Source organism: Rhyacophila brunnea, unplaced genomic scaffold, assembly GCF_057557595.1.
Source record: "Rhyacophila brunnea isolate RB1 unplaced genomic scaffold, BYU_Rbru_1.0 scaffold_11, whole genome shotgun sequence".
In the NCBI taxonomy this organism is placed as follows: Eukaryota; Metazoa; Arthropoda; class Insecta; order Trichoptera; family Rhyacophilidae; genus Rhyacophila; species Rhyacophila brunnea.
In genome coordinates this window covers 13,197,200-13,215,328 of record NW_028232763.1, presented here as the reverse complement: position 1 = coordinate 13,215,328, position 18,129 = coordinate 13,197,200, and the positions used below count along the sequence as shown (strand labels likewise).

At 33.6% G+C, this 18,129-nt stretch overlaps 1 protein-coding gene across 5 annotated transcripts in view; it reads left to right on the top strand.

Moving 5' to 3' along the window:
• The window catches only part of LOC147078380 (protein phosphatase 1 regulatory subunit 14B), a 104,604-nt gene extending 89,080 nt beyond the window's left edge, over nucleotides 1–15,524 (top strand). For 4 of the 5 annotated variants that reach the window (XM_085959051.1, XM_085959064.1, XM_085959075.1 and 1 more), the window contains 4 exons: nucleotides 8,697–8,984; nucleotides 10,126–10,215; nucleotides 12,081–12,122; nucleotides 13,184–15,523. In XM_085959051.1, the coding sequence (XP_085815177.1) occupies nucleotides 8,697–8,984; nucleotides 10,126–10,215; nucleotides 12,081–12,122; nucleotides 13,184–13,225 (462 nt within the window). In that variant the 3' untranslated portion in view covers nucleotides 13,226–15,523. Of the gene's footprint in view, nucleotides 1–8,696; nucleotides 8,985–10,125; nucleotides 10,216–12,080; nucleotides 12,123–13,183 lie in introns of all 5 variants that reach the window. The other variant, XM_085959058.1, reaches the window with a different exon arrangement.
• Nucleotides 15,525–18,129: the final 2,605 nt, after the last annotated feature.

Sequence of the window (18,129 nt, the reverse complement as noted above, 5' to 3'; positions counted from 1 at the left end):
CCAACCTTCCTTTTCCCTTCGTGAAATTAAACCTAATATATTATATCCATCATTATTTTATGTTAGTTCGCAATATTTTATATTCAACCTATATCGAAGCGTATCTATAGGTTCTTCGTTTGAATCCCGGTGACTGTTTATTCTAATCAATATTTGTGTTTACGTCGGGGATATGGCCATAATAAATAGAGTTGAGTGAATGGCTAAAAATCAAACATTGTAAAACATTTTGAAACAGTTGATTAATCCTTTTGTACATATGTAAATTTTTACTTATTTTATTATTTAATATTAATATTCAGTGTGAAATTAAATTACATTACAAGAAATGAAAATATAATTAATATTAAATTCTACAGGTTTTTAAAAAACGGTTTGTCGATAGCTATTTCGGTTGTAACACCATTATCAAGACTATTCAGATAGGCCGCTTGCCCTTGCTTAAATACTATACGTGTATAGATAGAGTCAGAATACATTCTCTTACTCGTTCCAGCAATATTATGAATTTGTACACTTATTATTAATTCTAATATTATTAATACTTTGAAAACCCTAAATGGGTTTTTTAATGGATATCAAAATTATATTATAAAATTATATAAAGTATTCTGTCTCTATCTATACACGTGTAGTATTTAAGCAAGGGCAAGCGGCCTATCTGAATAGTCTTGATAATGGTGTTACAACCGAAATAGCTATCGACAAACCCTTTTTTAAAAACCTGTAGAATTTAATATTAATTATATTTTCATTTCTTGTAAAATGGAATTCTACCAAGTAAATGCTAACTCAATTAATAAATTACATTAGATACACAACGTCGTATGTATACATAATTGTTGCGTGATACTATAGCTTTTTAAGATAATATTTTATATGACATCATTAATATTGTCATCGAAATGGAAGCGATAAATTAATTTTCAAAGATATAGAAAATATATCCGAAATTGCTTCCAATAAATGTATACGATACATCAACCTTATTTCCGGTATTTTTTGGCAGTCTCAAACAGATTCATAAAAATCTTTAACGGTACGCTACTGGAATCAGTAAATCTTTCGTTTTGCATCGAAAACTTTACACGATTAGTTATTTCTCTATTCTCCACTGCGACGTGTGGATGGGGCAGTCAATTCCGGTTAAATTACCTATCAGGTGGTTAATTTTAAATCAGAAACGGTGATAAAAAAAAACACGCTTGCCCAATAGCGCGACGAGAATCTTCGAAATCTTTACGGTACACAGGATAGTTAATCAAAAATAATAGATGTTTAGTTTTTTTCACAATCGATTCGAACTATTTTTTAAATTCTAGCTATTGTTTCATTCGTACATCCGTCATTCGGTGAAATTGATTTTCAATTCAATCGAAAAAATACGAATTGATAGATTCGAATAAAAACGCTAAAATAATCTCGATTGTTTTCCCCACATACCTTTCAGATTTCAATTTAATTTAATTTAATTGTTATAATAAATTATTAGCAGAGACTACACACAAATCGCGTTATACTGTCCTCAAATATTGAATGCGCGTTTCGTTTATGTGACAAACTTTAATGCATAGTATTGAAACAGACGTATCTATTGAAAATAACATATTATTCTTCAACACGTGTTGAGTAATTTCATCCTATATTTTTCCACACTCGAGATCCATTATGGATCTCTTCATATCATGTTTTAGCACACGGTAAACCAATTCCCAATAATTTTGGGTTCTTGATCGAATAGCTTCATGGAAACATCTAAAAAAACCATTAGAAAATGATAAAATTACGCACCGTATTTTGATCTGATATCTGATATCTGAATGCAGTGACATCCCGTGGGGGTAGGCAGATTGAGCGTCGCTTAAGGGCGACAGTTACTCGAAGGGCGGCAAATCGAGATTTGGTATACCCACTTACAGAAATAGCTAAAAATATTTTGTTTACATGTTGTACCTACCTACAATAATAGCTTTGTAAAAATGGTGTGGAAATAACAAATCTGTGTATTGCTAAATGGTACAAACCAAATGTGTCAGAAATATCAACCAAATACGACATCAGACTTTGATGATTTGGGTAAGTGTCTAACTTAATAATATTTATTCGCTTTTTATATCTAAATTTAATTTTGTATGCTTTATTGGTGTATATTTTGTTAGTAATGTATCAATACAACACATTTCTTAGATACTGGAGTCATGAAAGGGTTATAAAAATGGGGCGGCTTTTTAGCGCTGCCTAGGGGGGGCATTTTGCCTAGGGATGTCACTGTCTGAATGTTTCCGAATTGTGTATGTTCGTTCAATAAAGAATGTTACCTATATTGTGAATTATTCGTTGAATAAAAATAATTTATTAGATTACCTATCATTGAAATTTGAGAAACGTTTAAGAGCGTACTTCAGTGAAACGGCAAAAATAATTTTCAACAGTAGGTGCGACGAAATTTCGCACTAGTCGCCAATCGGAGACCGACAGTCGAAGTGTGCGCACGTCGATTTTTTTTGTCATGGCGTCGGATGAATATATTCTTAAATCGTGTAAAGATGACTAAAAAACTTTACATATGTACTTGAAAAAGAAAACATGTCAATGAATATACTATTATTATTAGTAATATAACAATAAACATAACATTAAATGGATGCATGTTGATTTTTTATGACAAATTATAGGCCATCCATGGACTGAAACCGTATGCGGTTTCGAACCGTGTGCCATACTAAGCTTATCTTACTACGAGGTATACTACACGAGGTATAAATGAGGACTCTGCCATTCTGGGTAGTGTTGACCTGTGTGTCCCTGATAACTATCTTAGAAATAGAGACCATCAGTTGTTTATTCTCCCAAGGTGCAGAACCAACCAGCCACTGGTAATGCCAATTGGGAGGGCGATAACTATGTTATAACGTGAGAATGAGTTAAGGTGGACGCTGTTTTATAAATTCTTAAAATAGGGTCTGTTTAACTCATCCGGTGTACTTCCTTGTACCTATCTAATTTATCTACTGATCTCTTTTTTTATGTAATACTGTTATATTTATATATCTTTGTTTCTAAATGTCATGTTGTGAACGTCTTAAACTTATAATTTGTAATGTCCACAATATGTTTAAAAAAAATTGAAAATAAATAAATCTTTTCCATTCATGGAAATATATTTTCACAAAGTATATTATAAGCATCTGATCGCATCCGTTTATACCATACACTTACACTTACAAATTTAGTGAAAATATATTTTCATGAACAAAAATCATAAGCTTAGTATGGCACACGGATCTAAACCGCATACGGTTCCATGATCCGTGGATGGCCTCAAAGAATGTTACATTGTTAAATCTCGTGAAATTTTTGTCGAATAAAATAACAGTTGAATAAGTTGTTGTTCTATATTGTGTTAATCTGTCTTTCGGTGTAATGATGTATATAATATAGGAATAGCTGTAGGTAGGTCAACTGCCACGTAACCCTGTCGAACCTAATAATAATCGATTATTTTGCATTTTTCATTCATCAAGCAGATAAAAGGCCAATCCATTGTAGCGTAACGCTGTTTCCCCTCTAGTCAATCTCCGGGCGGTCGGTTATGTAAAATGATCGTTGCAACATTCAATCGTAATATAGTACAGCGTAAATCATTATTCAAACGCCAAATCTCCATAACCAGGCAGGTAAGTATTAAGTAGGTATATTATGTAAGTTGGTGCTCCTTCGCTTGGAACATTCGCGGCCAGTCATAATAAATCACTACCGTAGTCCACAACCTCGGCCTTGCTCAGATTCAGATAAATCAGAGCTTCCCAAATGTATTCGGACGAACGCCCCGCTATTACGGGTTACACGTAAATAGTACGTAAAACATTTCACCGTGGCACAGTTCGCCGTGAGATTTCTTATCGGAAAGAGAAGATCGTATACTATACGGTTTCCAATTTTATTAGATTCAATATTTATTTAATTTATTTAAAAAAAGACACGTTTAGCACATAACAAATTATTAATTCAAGACGTTCACAACATAACATTTAGAATAAAGAGTACAAGTAAATCAACTAGAGAAAAAACAAGATATAGAAAAAAACATACTTAGCAACAAAATAATAAAATATATATAGAAAAGAAATTTAAAAAAAAAATACAAATTGAACAATAAAATAGAATTTTAAAAACAGAATGCATAGTGATGCATCGTTAAAAATGTCTACATCTCTAGGGAGTGCATTGACCAGCCGCACAGCCTTCGCTATTGGTGCCTGGTGAGCCTGACATGGGGAAACAGCTTTCACCCAAAATTGACGGGTGCATAAACATAAACATTAATTCAATTTTCATAGCTGATTTTGGCAAAATTCAAGAATGAAAACCTAACCTAATCTAACAAATAATCCAGTATATCGGCTATTTTCAAATTTTTTTGCTGCTGGCTAACAATTTTTGCTAGAATATTGGGTCCTTGCATTGGTTCAAAGACACATATATTTTTTGTCCAGCCGCGGGAATGAGCCCGCAATCTGCGGCTTCATCTACGGCCTCTCTATCAACTCGGCTACCGTTGCCGCTCAGCTAAAAGCTATTTAAATGCGATATGTGTTATTTACATGCATAAAACTTTGTGGCTTAAATTAAAATGTTTCATACACTTAAAGAATCTGACATAACCATTCGTATTCTTTGCCCATTTTGAGCAGCATAGTACCTTCACACCGTTCTTTGGTGCACCCCTTCTAGCGCCTTGTCGCAACTTTGGGAATCACTGAGTTAGATGGACTCGAATGATGTTTTGGACCCCCGTACTGATGGCTCACTACGGGGGACAACAGATGATCCAGATTAATGTGTTATGTCATCTATTTTGGTATGCCTATCTATCCATTAAGTACTTAATAAGTAGGTACATATTTCTGTTTTACCATAAAAGAACATCAGAATATCTACTTAGGATCGGCCCACACGCACCGTAAGTTACCACTAAAAATGCGCAAAACACGGTTACGGCGGCCGAGTCTTCTATTTTGGACTGGCTATTAATTTTATCCGTAAGAAGTATGTAGGTATTTAAGAATGGCGAGAAAAAAACACAGAATATCTATTTTTAATTCTATTCTGTTTATGTCACCATAGCGGAAGTTAAGTTTGATTGCAACTTTTAAAATTTCCTAGATACAATGACTTGCAGGTTGCAATTCAAACGAAGAGCTTTGAAATTGACAATTAAATAAGTGCAAAATCAATTATATTATTTAAATAAAATATAATTAAATAGACAATTGAATAGCTACGGATTAAAAGTAGAATGACAGAGGTCGTAAACTTATTATATATCCAAGGAAATGCAAATTCTTTGAAGATTTCAAAATTTTTCAGCGTCGCAACCATATTTGAAAATCCGATTGGATTTCTCCGTCGATCCCGCATAGCGAAAGGCATTGAGAGGCCCATAGCGTCTTTCATCATCGTGTAGGGCGGCATTTTTACACCTGCGGACCACTAACGCAGAAATAAAACATAGTATTTATTTGGTAACGTATATAATAACGTCTGATCGCAGTTGATTTCGTCGCGTACAACCATTAATCTATTTTAAGAACAAAAATACAGTGCATAAACACTTGCAAGTGCACCGGTTTTGAGGATTTTATTTGAATTTTTAGCATATTGTGCATTTGGATGCCAAAAATTCGCGGATCACCGGTTGTCTGTAGCCACTGACAGTCTGTATGCGACCTCCGTCGACCCACGACGTTTTCACTAGCTCAAATTATTGGCCAACATTTTCAAAACTATAAGATTATAATTATTCTATAGAATTTTATTCAATTTGAAGAAAAGTAGCTTTGCATGACCAAGGCCAGTAAACTAATGAACTGCGAAGTCCAGTGCTTAGAGCTTGTCCAGATGACGCGTGTCTCGCCGCGATACGCTGCGAGTGCATGTGGACAGCTCAATGAGGTCACATGTACCTCGACCACACGCGAGAAGTGTCACGCGGCGATTATATTACGATAACTATGTTCAACGAAATTGCTTCGGGTGTTGATATATTCCACCTACGTGAGGATGAGTATAGGTGGACGTTATTTTATAAATTTTTAAAATAGGGTCTGCTTAACTCATCCGGTGTATTTCCATGTACCTATATAATTAATATTTTTGTATGTACATATTTCTACTGTTTAATAACATACTATCTATCTCTTTTTTTTTATTTCATGTTGTGAACGTCTTAAACTTATAATTTGTAATGTCCACAATATGTAAAAATAAATAAATTGAATTGAATTGAATTGAATTATATTTGGACAGCTCAATGAGGTCACAAGTACCTGGAATGCGCACGAGTCAAATCGCGCCATCTGGACTGGTCTTAGGAGACATCCATGGCGCATTTTGACGATACAAGACTCAGAGGAAGAACATAGAAGTATGTAGTTCGACTTCGATCATCATGACATTCGTGACTATCGTCAGAAAAAAAAGATATAATGTGCATAAAGTCTGTATTCTATAAGCTGGCGTTCACGTCACGTCGTTCGCGAATGAAAGCATTGTGCCATCGCGTTTGACTGTTGTTTCAAGTTTTTAATGGGAACGAACGAGAGGGAATGCAGTGCTGAATGCTGTGTGCTGAATGGGGAGAAACCGCACGCCAGCTTATAGAAGACAGACTCTAGTGTCCGCACTTTTACCGTCAGTGTTTCCCAGGAACCTGATGGTTATGATGACTTCACGTCTGATGGATCTAATAGGCCATCCATGGACTGAAACCGTATGCGGTTTCGAACCCTGTACCATACTAATCTTATCTTTTCTGTTCATGGAAATATATTTTCACAAAGTATATTATAAATATCCGATCGTATTCGTTTATACCAGTGGTCGGCAAACTCATTTGTCAACAGAGCCAAATATCAACAGTACAACGATTGAGATTTCTTTTGAGAGCCAAATTTATGAAACCTAAATTATATAATATGTAGGTACCTACACTGTATAACTTAATAAAACTTGATACCATACGTAATAATGATCTTATTTATTGATAAAAATTAAATTATAAGTTATGGTATTCATAAAATTAAATCATGACAATGACTGACAAACACTCAATGTGAATATTGGCCTTGCATCTCCTTGAAAAGTTTGGGAAGTCAAGTTTGCATCTTGTTGTTTTTAATTTTAACCACATTTCCAGGTTCTCATCAATAAAACGATTTCTAAATTTACTCTTGATTTCCTCTCTTATAAATCTCTTTACTAACCACAAAACTTGCAATATTAACATTGTTGGAAGATTGTATTCAGTAATTAAATACAGAAATTGATTTTTCTTGATTCTTCTAAAGTTACTCAACCGCTTTCTTCCTTGGATCACCGACAGGATATGTACTGCTAAATGACGTGGCAGGGCGTATTTAGTTTCAAAGTGTCTCTCCAAATTTGACTTATTGTTATGCGCCAATTTTTCCCCACAAATAATACAGGCCGGTAGGCCATGTACGTTTTGAATAAACGCGAAAGTCTCGGTCCTTCAACTTTAAATTCATGGTTTTTGTCTTCCGTTTCTCTTTGCTTCTTCTTTGTAGCCATGTCAAATAGGGCAGAGGGCATTTGTGGCAGAGCCGCACTCAAGAGGCCAAAGAGCCACACGTGGCTCGCGAGCCGCGGTTTGCCGACCACTGGTTTATACCATACAGTTACACTTACAAATTTAGTGAAAATATATTTTCATGAACAAAATCATAAGTTTAGTATGGTACACGGATCTAAGCCGCCATACGGTTTCAGTCCATGGATGGCCTCTAAATCAGGGCTCGAAATGGACCGGAATGCACCGGAGCGCCGTTCCTGTTCGTGAAATCGGTAAAATTATCGCTCCGTCTCGTGGAATAAATAATTTGACCATCTGAGCTGGATAGGCCATATAATAGAAAATCTAACACACTTATTTTTATGAAAAAAAAACACATAAACTTTGATAACTAAACTATGTAAAAATCTTCAGAAAACTGTCGAGCGCTCCGGTTCGTAAATTTTTCCATTTCGAGCACTGCTCTAAATGTGTATTGCCAATTTACAGTTGATTGATTGATATATTATGGCAGTTCTTCTCTAAATTTTAAGATATAGGACATAGGTAATTGCTAGTTTAAACTCCATAAGATCTCGAAAAACCCAACTACTGACACTGACTGATGTTTTATTTGTAATAATAAGAAAAAGGCGGAGATGTTGGGTACCTACTCACATCGATCAATTAAAAATATACCGACGCACAGTGTTTCAATTATTGGAATAATATTCGTCGACCAATTGTACGGAAAAATATGTGGTCTACGGCCAAGAGCGACACGCACACTATACAAGCTACCTGTACAAAATCTCCATGAACCTAAATCATACGTTTCGTATGCCATGTGGCTTACAGCCGTATGCGGAAACAGTCTATGGATGTCCCATTAGTAACTATACTACAGCCAAAAGTGGCATTCGTGCTTACCATCTTCCAACTTTGTTGCAAGTGCGAACGGCTTTCTTCAACAAACAATGTTGTGTCGACGCTGTGTGCGTCAGTGTTTTGTAAATGACATCTAAATCGCATACCTACTCATGTCGATGAGTTACAGTTGTGCCGAGTTTTCCATGTAGATTAAAATTCAATATTAATAATGTGTGATCGTTTTTGTTTCCAGAACCGTCCAGCGGCTCCGTGCGCCATGGAGTGTGGAGTGGCGGCCGCCGGCTACCCTCAGCCGCCAGCCCCTCCAGCCCCGCCCCCCTCCAGCATCATGTCACCCACCGAGAGATCACCGGCCAAGTCCGGCCTGCACGTCAACTTCACTGAGAAGGGTGAGGTGAAGGAGAGGCGAGAGAAGTTCCTCACTGCCAAGTACGGCAGCCACCAGATGGCCCTCATCCGAAAGCGCCTCGCCGTCGAGATGTGGCTCTACGATGAACTACAGAAGTTATACGAAATTCCGGTAAATACCTGATTCATAATAATAATTGTCACTATCAATAGTCCAACATCATCATCGAAACTACAACTCAACTCTTGGCCATTCTCATTCTGGATGAAGCGTGGTCCAAGAAACAGATCCCGGTCTACCTCTCTCTTGCTTGCAACTACCTCCACTACCCTTAGCTGGGGGATGCTGTATCTCTTTCTACATAGTTTGGATCTCCCAACTGGACAGCCTTTTGGGTGGTTGAGTGTCTTCCATTCTTGAATCATAATATGTCCAATAGAGTTGACCCGCCGAAAAACCGTGAGATATAACTACGATCGTTTCATTTTAGGGGCAACTTGAGTATCACTGGATGATTATAACATTAATTCTAATGCCACTCATCAAATCCTTTCGATATATCGCCGCACAATACTTGTTTTATATGTCACATTAAGCATAACTGTTCTGTTCGACGGTGAATCAGATACTGATTTCAAATTAAAGTGAGCCTTTGATACTTTCTGTTGCCGACTATAGTTCTGTCTTTAGTATCACAACGCAAGAATAAGAATTGGTGAAGAGTGAGTTCTTCACAACCGGCTACAATTTTTTTTATTTACAAAAAAATGCATTTAATGTTGCTATGTAGTCCAGAGAATATTATTTTTTCTGTATTGTCAAACAAGAACTTCTTGTCCACTTATTAAAGCTGTGTACTAACAAGCCCCTCCTGTGCAATTGATCGCACTTCTGTTTACAAATGAGGAACACCCCTAAATTTGTCATTTCATTTTACACTTCTGTGGTGTACGGATCTATTAATTAACGCAATTTGATGTTTTTATAATAAAAATATATCTAAAATAAAAAGGAGTGATATTAGAATTATTATAAGTAAAATTATGGTTTATTGCGAAGAATAGTTTAGAAGAAGTTTCATCTAAAGAAAGAGACGATACATTATTTAAACACATGTTGCCGCCATGACAGCTACGTCACTGAGAAGTCCTCTATATGCGACTACAGCGACTTTCGGTTATCGACGAGATCTTACTGTCGGACAGTAGTTAGCAATTGAATGATACTGAACAGTTAAATGCCGTACCTATTATTGAATTTTCATATTGCTGTTTTTGGTCTCTAAATAATTTTATGGCATTCTTTTTTACAGAAGGATAATGTAAAAACTCATGAAGTTGAAGTCGATATAGATGAACTTCTTGATATGGATAGTGACGAACACCGGAGAATTCATTTAAATGTGAGTATTAATCATTTTTTAATTAGCGGCAACCTCACAATATAATATGTTAATGAAAAGCTCAAATCACTGCAAAACTTAAGTTTTTGTATTAAGGTCTAATTATACCTACTGACTCGTAGACCCAAACAGATTCAACGATCCACGTCGATCGTCGTGAGCAATCGTCAACTTTAAATACCAATTACACGGAACGATTCACTTAACAGCTGGATCGTGTTGACGCTTGATTTGATTTGTTCATATTCGCTCAGTTACTGGTGCTAACAATTATACGTCAACCAAAAATTAGCTAGGTATTAGTATTAAGGTACAGTCTTCCATTATTTGTTATTACAATGCCAATGGAAACTATTGGAGATTGTATTCAGACAAGTAACAAGTTGCTGATTGTATTTATTAGTACATTATTTTTGTTTCGTATTATAAAGTCAGGCAACCTTCATTATGTAAATGTCAAATTTGCGTTATGTCAAGATTAAGAAGACACACCACGTGCAGACACTGTCAATTCAGGTATTTTCATATGATCGCAGTAATCTTCGACCCAACTGCCACCAATTGGTAAGAGAGTCGGAATTGTTCAATTTCACAACTCCTGGGAACGATCGGCATGAAAATCTGCTTATGTAATTTGAATATAAGGCCCTAAGCTTTTTGGGTCAGATGACACCAAGTAGAATTGCAAAAGCAGAATGTATTGGTATAGATAATGTTATACTACTACAGAAAGAACATCTTAGATGCAAATCCACTTTCTCCATCTGTCTCCGGTGGGTGCTGTGGAGCAACGGCTAATAGATTGCCATTGCACTGACTGTGGCAACTCTGCAACAAGTTTTATCTATTGAGACTTCTGCGTTTATTTCGTTTGATAATTTAAAAAAGCATTTTGAAGCTAGTGTGACCAGTTACATACCCGACCATGTCCGATCCTGATAGGATCATATGGGCCTCCACAGAGTGGAGGTTTGTATTGACAGATTTTTGTTTTTTACGAGAAATGGTTACAAGTATTGATCAACTATCTGAACAATCTGAACTATGCTAAATAAGTTGATAAACTTACATTTTTTGGATTATTTCTATTATGTATGTTGTATTATGGAAAAATTTGGGAGGCATAAAAATAGCATCAAAGAACTTAGTTATTATTGTATTTTTAGTGAGTCTTTAAAAGAGCATTGGATAATACAGAACTGCTGAGTATTTTTAAAAATAACCAAATTATAATCCCTATCAATATTGAATGGGAAAATTTAGCTTACTCTGGACTTATAAGGCTTCTCTGTTACACATTATCATATATTATGTAATAGAATCTTTTATTGATTCATTAATTTATAATATTTAGTGTAAAAGAAAACATGACAATTTAGTTTCTTTCTCATTTCATTTTCTTCTAGGCGGTGATTTCAAAATCAATCACTTGAATAAATCTCAAAAACATTCTTATTAAAAAATTCTAGAAGCAATCTTGAACCAAGTGGGGTCTGAACAGGTCTATCGCATGCATGGCAAATTCCTAACCACTAAGCTACCAACCCAAGTATCCCTGTAGATAATTCCAAATGATTACATAACCGAGAATGTTTTCAAATTTCAATCATGTCTCCATCTTCGTAATTTAAATTAAAGCTCTAAAATTTGAGGAATTCAAATCTTAGTTGTGACGTGCAGGCACTTGCTAATAAATTTTAAGTTTTATTTATTTTTCTATTCAAATTGACATCCTACCGTATAATAAATAACTTTAAGATTATAGAATTTATTGAAATACTTCATTCTTAAATCTTCAGTAAAAAATGCTTCTAAATAAAAATATGTTTTATCCATAATACCATAATATTCTTTTGATTTTTCAGATGGTGTTAGCAGATGCCAAAAAGCCCCTAAAAGATGTAAATGTAAGTTAAGGAAAATATTTTAATATGAACCACACAGATTCAATTGAAAAAAAATGTTTTTATTGTTATTGAAGATTTTATTACCCTTAAAGAACAATAATTTAGACTGATCACTTGTTTATGTGGCTTGATTATATTTTTACTTCAGCGATTACAAATACTTGTAGTTTATGTTTCCTCTTAGATATTATAATATTACAAAGACTTTATATTAGGTATTCACTGTAAACCTTGTGGAAAACCAAAATCATTATTTTTTTTAGTACATATTTTCAGTCATAGAGCAAGTATGCTGAACAGATAAAAAAAAACTTATCTGGTGATTTTAATATCTTCTACAGATCTTACAGAATTAATTTGTACTCCGTCTCAAAGTATATTTATTATTTTTTTGTGAGCAAAGCCCATAGTACGCGTCAGTTTATAATGTCGTAGATCTCGGATTCGAATCCCGGGTTTGGAAAATTCACACATTGTTTTTCAATGTGTGTTTGGACACTGAGTGTGGATATATGGTTGAGCAAATGAAGTGGCAAAATCTATTTAAAAAATCCTCCACTTTGAGGAGGCCAATATGATCTTCTTAGGATTGTCATGGTAAAAAAAATGAGGCTATTAATTTCAAAGTCAGTAATTTCCATATTCTGCCATTTTCAGATAGTCACAAAATAAACCGTCATGCACATTTAGGACTGCAAATAGAACATTTTCTTTTTCCACAGTTAACAATTATTAGAAAAAGTGAATAGCGAAATAAAATGGATTTAAAGTCATTAAAATTTAAAAAAAAATCATGTTTAAAGATATTCATACAATATAAAAAATGGTGACTGATGAATATAACGAGTTTGAAATCAACTTCCGGTTTAATTCCAATTAACTAACAAACGACAGATCTGGATTTGATATTTTGTGAATATACATACGATGGCAAAGTACTTTCAGAATCACTATTAAAAAAAATATTTATTAAAAAATAGACTTAACCGCCTTTGAAACTTATAGCTTCAAATGATGCCATTATTGTGATGAAATAATTTGATTTTATTTTTTTGTTTCAGAAGTTCATAAACGACTTGCTAGAAAAAGCCAAAACACTATAAGCATGTATTCCATGCCGGTTGTAACCAAAATATTACTTATGTCTGCAATGATGATGAGTTTTTAAATAACTTAGCCATAGAAAAGTTTTAATGAACTAGCTGAAATAGTGTGTATACGCATCCATCCACAACCTTTCTTGGCGATAAGAGGGACGACACAGCTGTGCGAATATCCGAGGAACGCCCGTCTTCTGCTGGCTAAAACGGCGTGCAATTAAAAACCGAAGAAGGAATATTGTATTCATTTTTCGCAAAATAATAATGCATTGTTTTGTGTGTGTTTTTCTAGTGTGATAAGTTAGAAAGACCATTTTTACGTTTAGTATGTGTTTAGAAATTTTGTACGATTCTTTATCCCCAACGAATTTAAAAAAAATATATTGATAACATATCTACGTTACGCAATTCTTAATTTAAATAGGTACCTATTATATTGTATTATTATTATTTACAACCATTTCGAGGAAGAAAAAAAAAACAATGATTTTCTTAGTATGTAAAAAAATAACATACTTTTTTTATATTTAATTTACGTTGTATTTTTAGATTAGAAGTTTTATTTACATAATGTATTAGAATCTTCAGTTTAATCAAGCAGTATTGAAATTTTTGTATGATATAACTAAATATTTTAGAATATTTGCCAAAAGAACAGGAGGCCACGGTTGTCGAAAATGTACGCTCTTATAATAAAAATAAAATGTTTTTCAATTTTGTTTTTTTTAAGTAATAATGTCAAAATAAAATATTGATTTAAGCTTCGATAGTTAGTATTTGTCTATTACTATTTTGCCTCATACGACTTTCAAAATATTATTGTCTCGAGTAGTAACTATTTCGTGGTTTGTTTGAAATTTATTTTCAATGTCATAAATGTAAGCGAAGCACAATTTTTATTCTGCAACATGTCATGTATTCACTTATTAACGTTATGTGTGTGTCGGCGCCAATACTGTCTTTAAAGACTGGTTTATGTATGTCAAAACACTGACGCCAATCAACTATACGTATTGATGTATAAATGTAAAGGTGTATTACATTCAATTATTGATTGTACGTTTTTATATCAGTGTCAAAAAAGAGTAAACTTAAGAATATTCGCAAGATTAAATGAATTACTGTACAATTATGAATTATTTTATAATAACTTTGCAATGTATGTACCGCAATAAGTATGTTGTTACATATATCATTATTCAATCAAACAAGTTACAAACTGCACGAAGAACTGTATCATTTGTGAATAACGCGATTAAATGAATGAATTACTTATGTATTTTTAGGACTCGTAGTGGGTTCAGTCAAACTTGAGACCTTTTGTATTGATCCGAATAATTGAGGTGTTTGGGATTGAACGAATACAAGTGCACTGGTGACAATGTTGAGTTAACTGATTCAAAATTAAATACAGTAAAATCCCGTTAATTCAAAATCGACGCGACAGAAAATTGAAAAACAATTCGAATTACTAAATACAAAATGTATGAATTTCGGATTAACGTCGTTCGTATTAACGGTGTTTTAATGTATGTATCCAATTATTGTAAACTGTTTTCAACATTCTGTAAATGATGTCTTTCTCTCAAAAAATGATTGTGTTTATAAACATTTTTAGTGGTCGAAGGAAAATAAGTTAGAACAATTAATTATCTATATTGCTATGAAAATAGACCATTGGATTTAATCTAAAGTGTTGAATAAAATGCTTTTAAATTGTTATGTAAAAGCAGTTAAATATTTGAATCATATTATATGTGCTGATATGAAATCTTCTTCTTACTAACATTTTGATTACTAGTCACTTAATTCGTAGCACCTCAATAATTGTAATAATGTCAATCCTCATCCTGTGAAAATATTTTACAGGTTTAAGTCATAAAAATCATTTTCGGGCATGTCTCACTTGATTATTTTGAATTTTACCAAGCACTAACACCAGTGAGTCACATCACTCCTCGAGTGCTACAGTTCCAAGGGGTGATATCTCAATTATTTAATTTTATATCTAACATCATCCACGTAATAATATATCGGAGTAATAATTGTCATCCATGTATATTTATGTTTAGTGATAGAACCTACCTAAATTCATGTGTAGCTTTGTAAAATTTTAATTGCAATAGACATATTCTCGTGCATAATTAATTATCTGTGAAGTGTTTCGTAATTCTATGAATAATTACTTTAAAAAACTCTTTTTTTTATTTGGCCGAGAGTTGTGTTGTTTCATATACATATAAAATATGTAGGCAATGCAAAGAATAAGGGCAATTTATTAATAAAAATAAATACTGAACCAAACACTGTGTTATTATTTGAAAATATATTTGTGCCAAATTTTTTTGTAGGAAATGAAATGAATTTGATTTTATTCAGGATTATTGCACTAGTTCTGCAACCTTATTCCAATCCACTGCAAGTTTGCAAATCACAATACAATTTTCCCTGGATGACGTCACGTTCCATACTACAACATCTAAAATGCTAAGATGAGCTTATCGTGTCAATACTTTTTGACCAATAATTTGATACCTTGACATGAATGTACATTGCACCAATATCAATTTAACTAGGTAGTGTGAAGTAGGTAGGTGTAGTGATCCAGGCACGATAAAATACGGTGACATGTTTGCCGTAATGGTGTTTATTACAATTTACTCAGAAAGTAGATTGAGAACACCCATGTTTTTTTGCATTTATAACAGAAAACCGTCCACGGGAAATCATTTATTTAGCAAATTTTTCAGACCGATAGCAGCACTAACATTTAGTTTTTTGAAGAACGTTGTATGGATGTTTACGGTTTATGCCCTTTTAACCCCTTCCATAATTATTGGTCGTTTGTAAATCTATAATGATTTTTTCTATCTTGAATCAAAAAATATTAAGTTTTCAAAACACTAACTTTATAAAATGACCAAAACGTCAGAAAATAGAAAGATGTTGAACTAATAAGAATCCACTGATGCAATGCACAAAATAGCAGGTCTCATCTATGATGTAATTACAATGTATTTACAACCTGGTGTGAAGTATTCAGAGAGCAGCGGTGGTATTCAGATAAAAATTATGAAAAGCTCATAGACAAGACGTGGAGTTAGTGATTAATACAATGAAATATGTATAGGTACTTACTTACTAATTAATAGTGAAACATTAATGAATAAATGCGAAATTTGAAATAACGCTGCATGTAGTGTTAGCGTTACGTCATGTGAAAATAAACACAGAGACTTGTTCTTTTCAATTAAATTAAACAAATTAAATAAATTAATATTTAATAAATAATAATAATAATTAATAAATTAAATAAAAAGTTAAACAATTCTTCAATTTTCCCTGATGGCCGTCAAGACTAATGATGTTATATCGAAATTTGCTATCAAAAGAAATTATAAGCCGGAAAGATATTTACTGTTTTGTTACAAATAATCATCATAGTGACTTTGCCGGCCTCATTACTATTAATAGGCAATGTTACAATATTAATGACATGATTTTTACTAAAATTTTAATGTTACAAAAAATAATTGAAACAAAATTGCATTACTTAACGACTTTGAACTTTATATCTGGACCATTAGACCTAGAACTTCCCATATCACATATTATATAAATTTTTCACTACAGGCGATTATTTCTCGTCAATAATCTGTGTAGCCAAGTACCTACTGTAGAACTATTTACATAAAAAATGTTGAAAATATCGTTCTATAATCTATATAGATGTAACCTATATGTATGAAATTTAAGTAAAAAAAGAACCTCTAAGTTACAAGTCACTTCACATTGCAGGCTTATTTGAAGAGAATTTCACACTTCTACATTATAATATAATATTTCCATTATAATTTCAGATTCACACAATTAGTTAATAATTACAATAATTTTCTACAACACAGTCATAATTCTATGATGTGCAAATATTGCCAAAATAAACCTTGAATACAAATTTATAGTATTGGAAAGTGTATAATTTATTAAATTTCACTCTAATTTCATATTTTTCACGCATGTTACATATTGCCATCAGTGACGTCCCGTGGGGGTAGACAGATTGAGCGTCGCTTGGGGGCCGCACTTACTCGAAGGGCGGCAATCGAGGAGAATCATTTGGAATATATAGAAATAACTACCTAAACTTAGTAATAACGATTTTTTTTCGACCATGTCCGATCCTAATAAGATCATATGGCCTTCATAGAGTGGAGGTTTGTATAAACAGATTTTGTTTTTACCAGAAATGGATGTCAGCCACTTGCTCAACCTATTAGGTCCATAGTCTGACTCATACGCAAATTGAAAAACAACATGTCTACTTGCCATACACAGGATTCGAACCTGGGACCCACGACGCTTAAGGCGCGCGGTCATCGTGGGTATATCGAAAATATATTTCCATTAAAAAAATCAGCTCACTGGTTTTATTGGGTGCGTGATATCTAGTTTACTTCCATTGCCCTTCGACGTCCTTGGTGACCAGAGACGTCGCGTGCAGATTTGCGAATAATTAGTCTGATATTTTGTTAGTAATGTATCCAGACAACACATTTCTTAGATATTGGACTCATGAAAGGATGCTAAAAATACTGTATAAATAATGAGGCGGCATTTTGGCGCTGGCTAGGGGCGGCATTTTGTCTAGGGACGTCACTGATTGCCATAAATCAAAGCAGAAATTTGAATATAAATTTAGCAATTTATAAAGATACTCCCTTGACAATGTTATGTAGGCAGCCAAAAGCAATAATCACGTAATACACAGAATTTTTTACGTGGGTTATGTAAGCAAAGCAACAGACTTCAGACCAGAATGCAAGCCACCATTTTGTTTTCTGGGCTGCCAATAGAAAAAGAAAAAGAGAATGAATTTGTTACCAATACAACTAAGCGTACAATTTTTG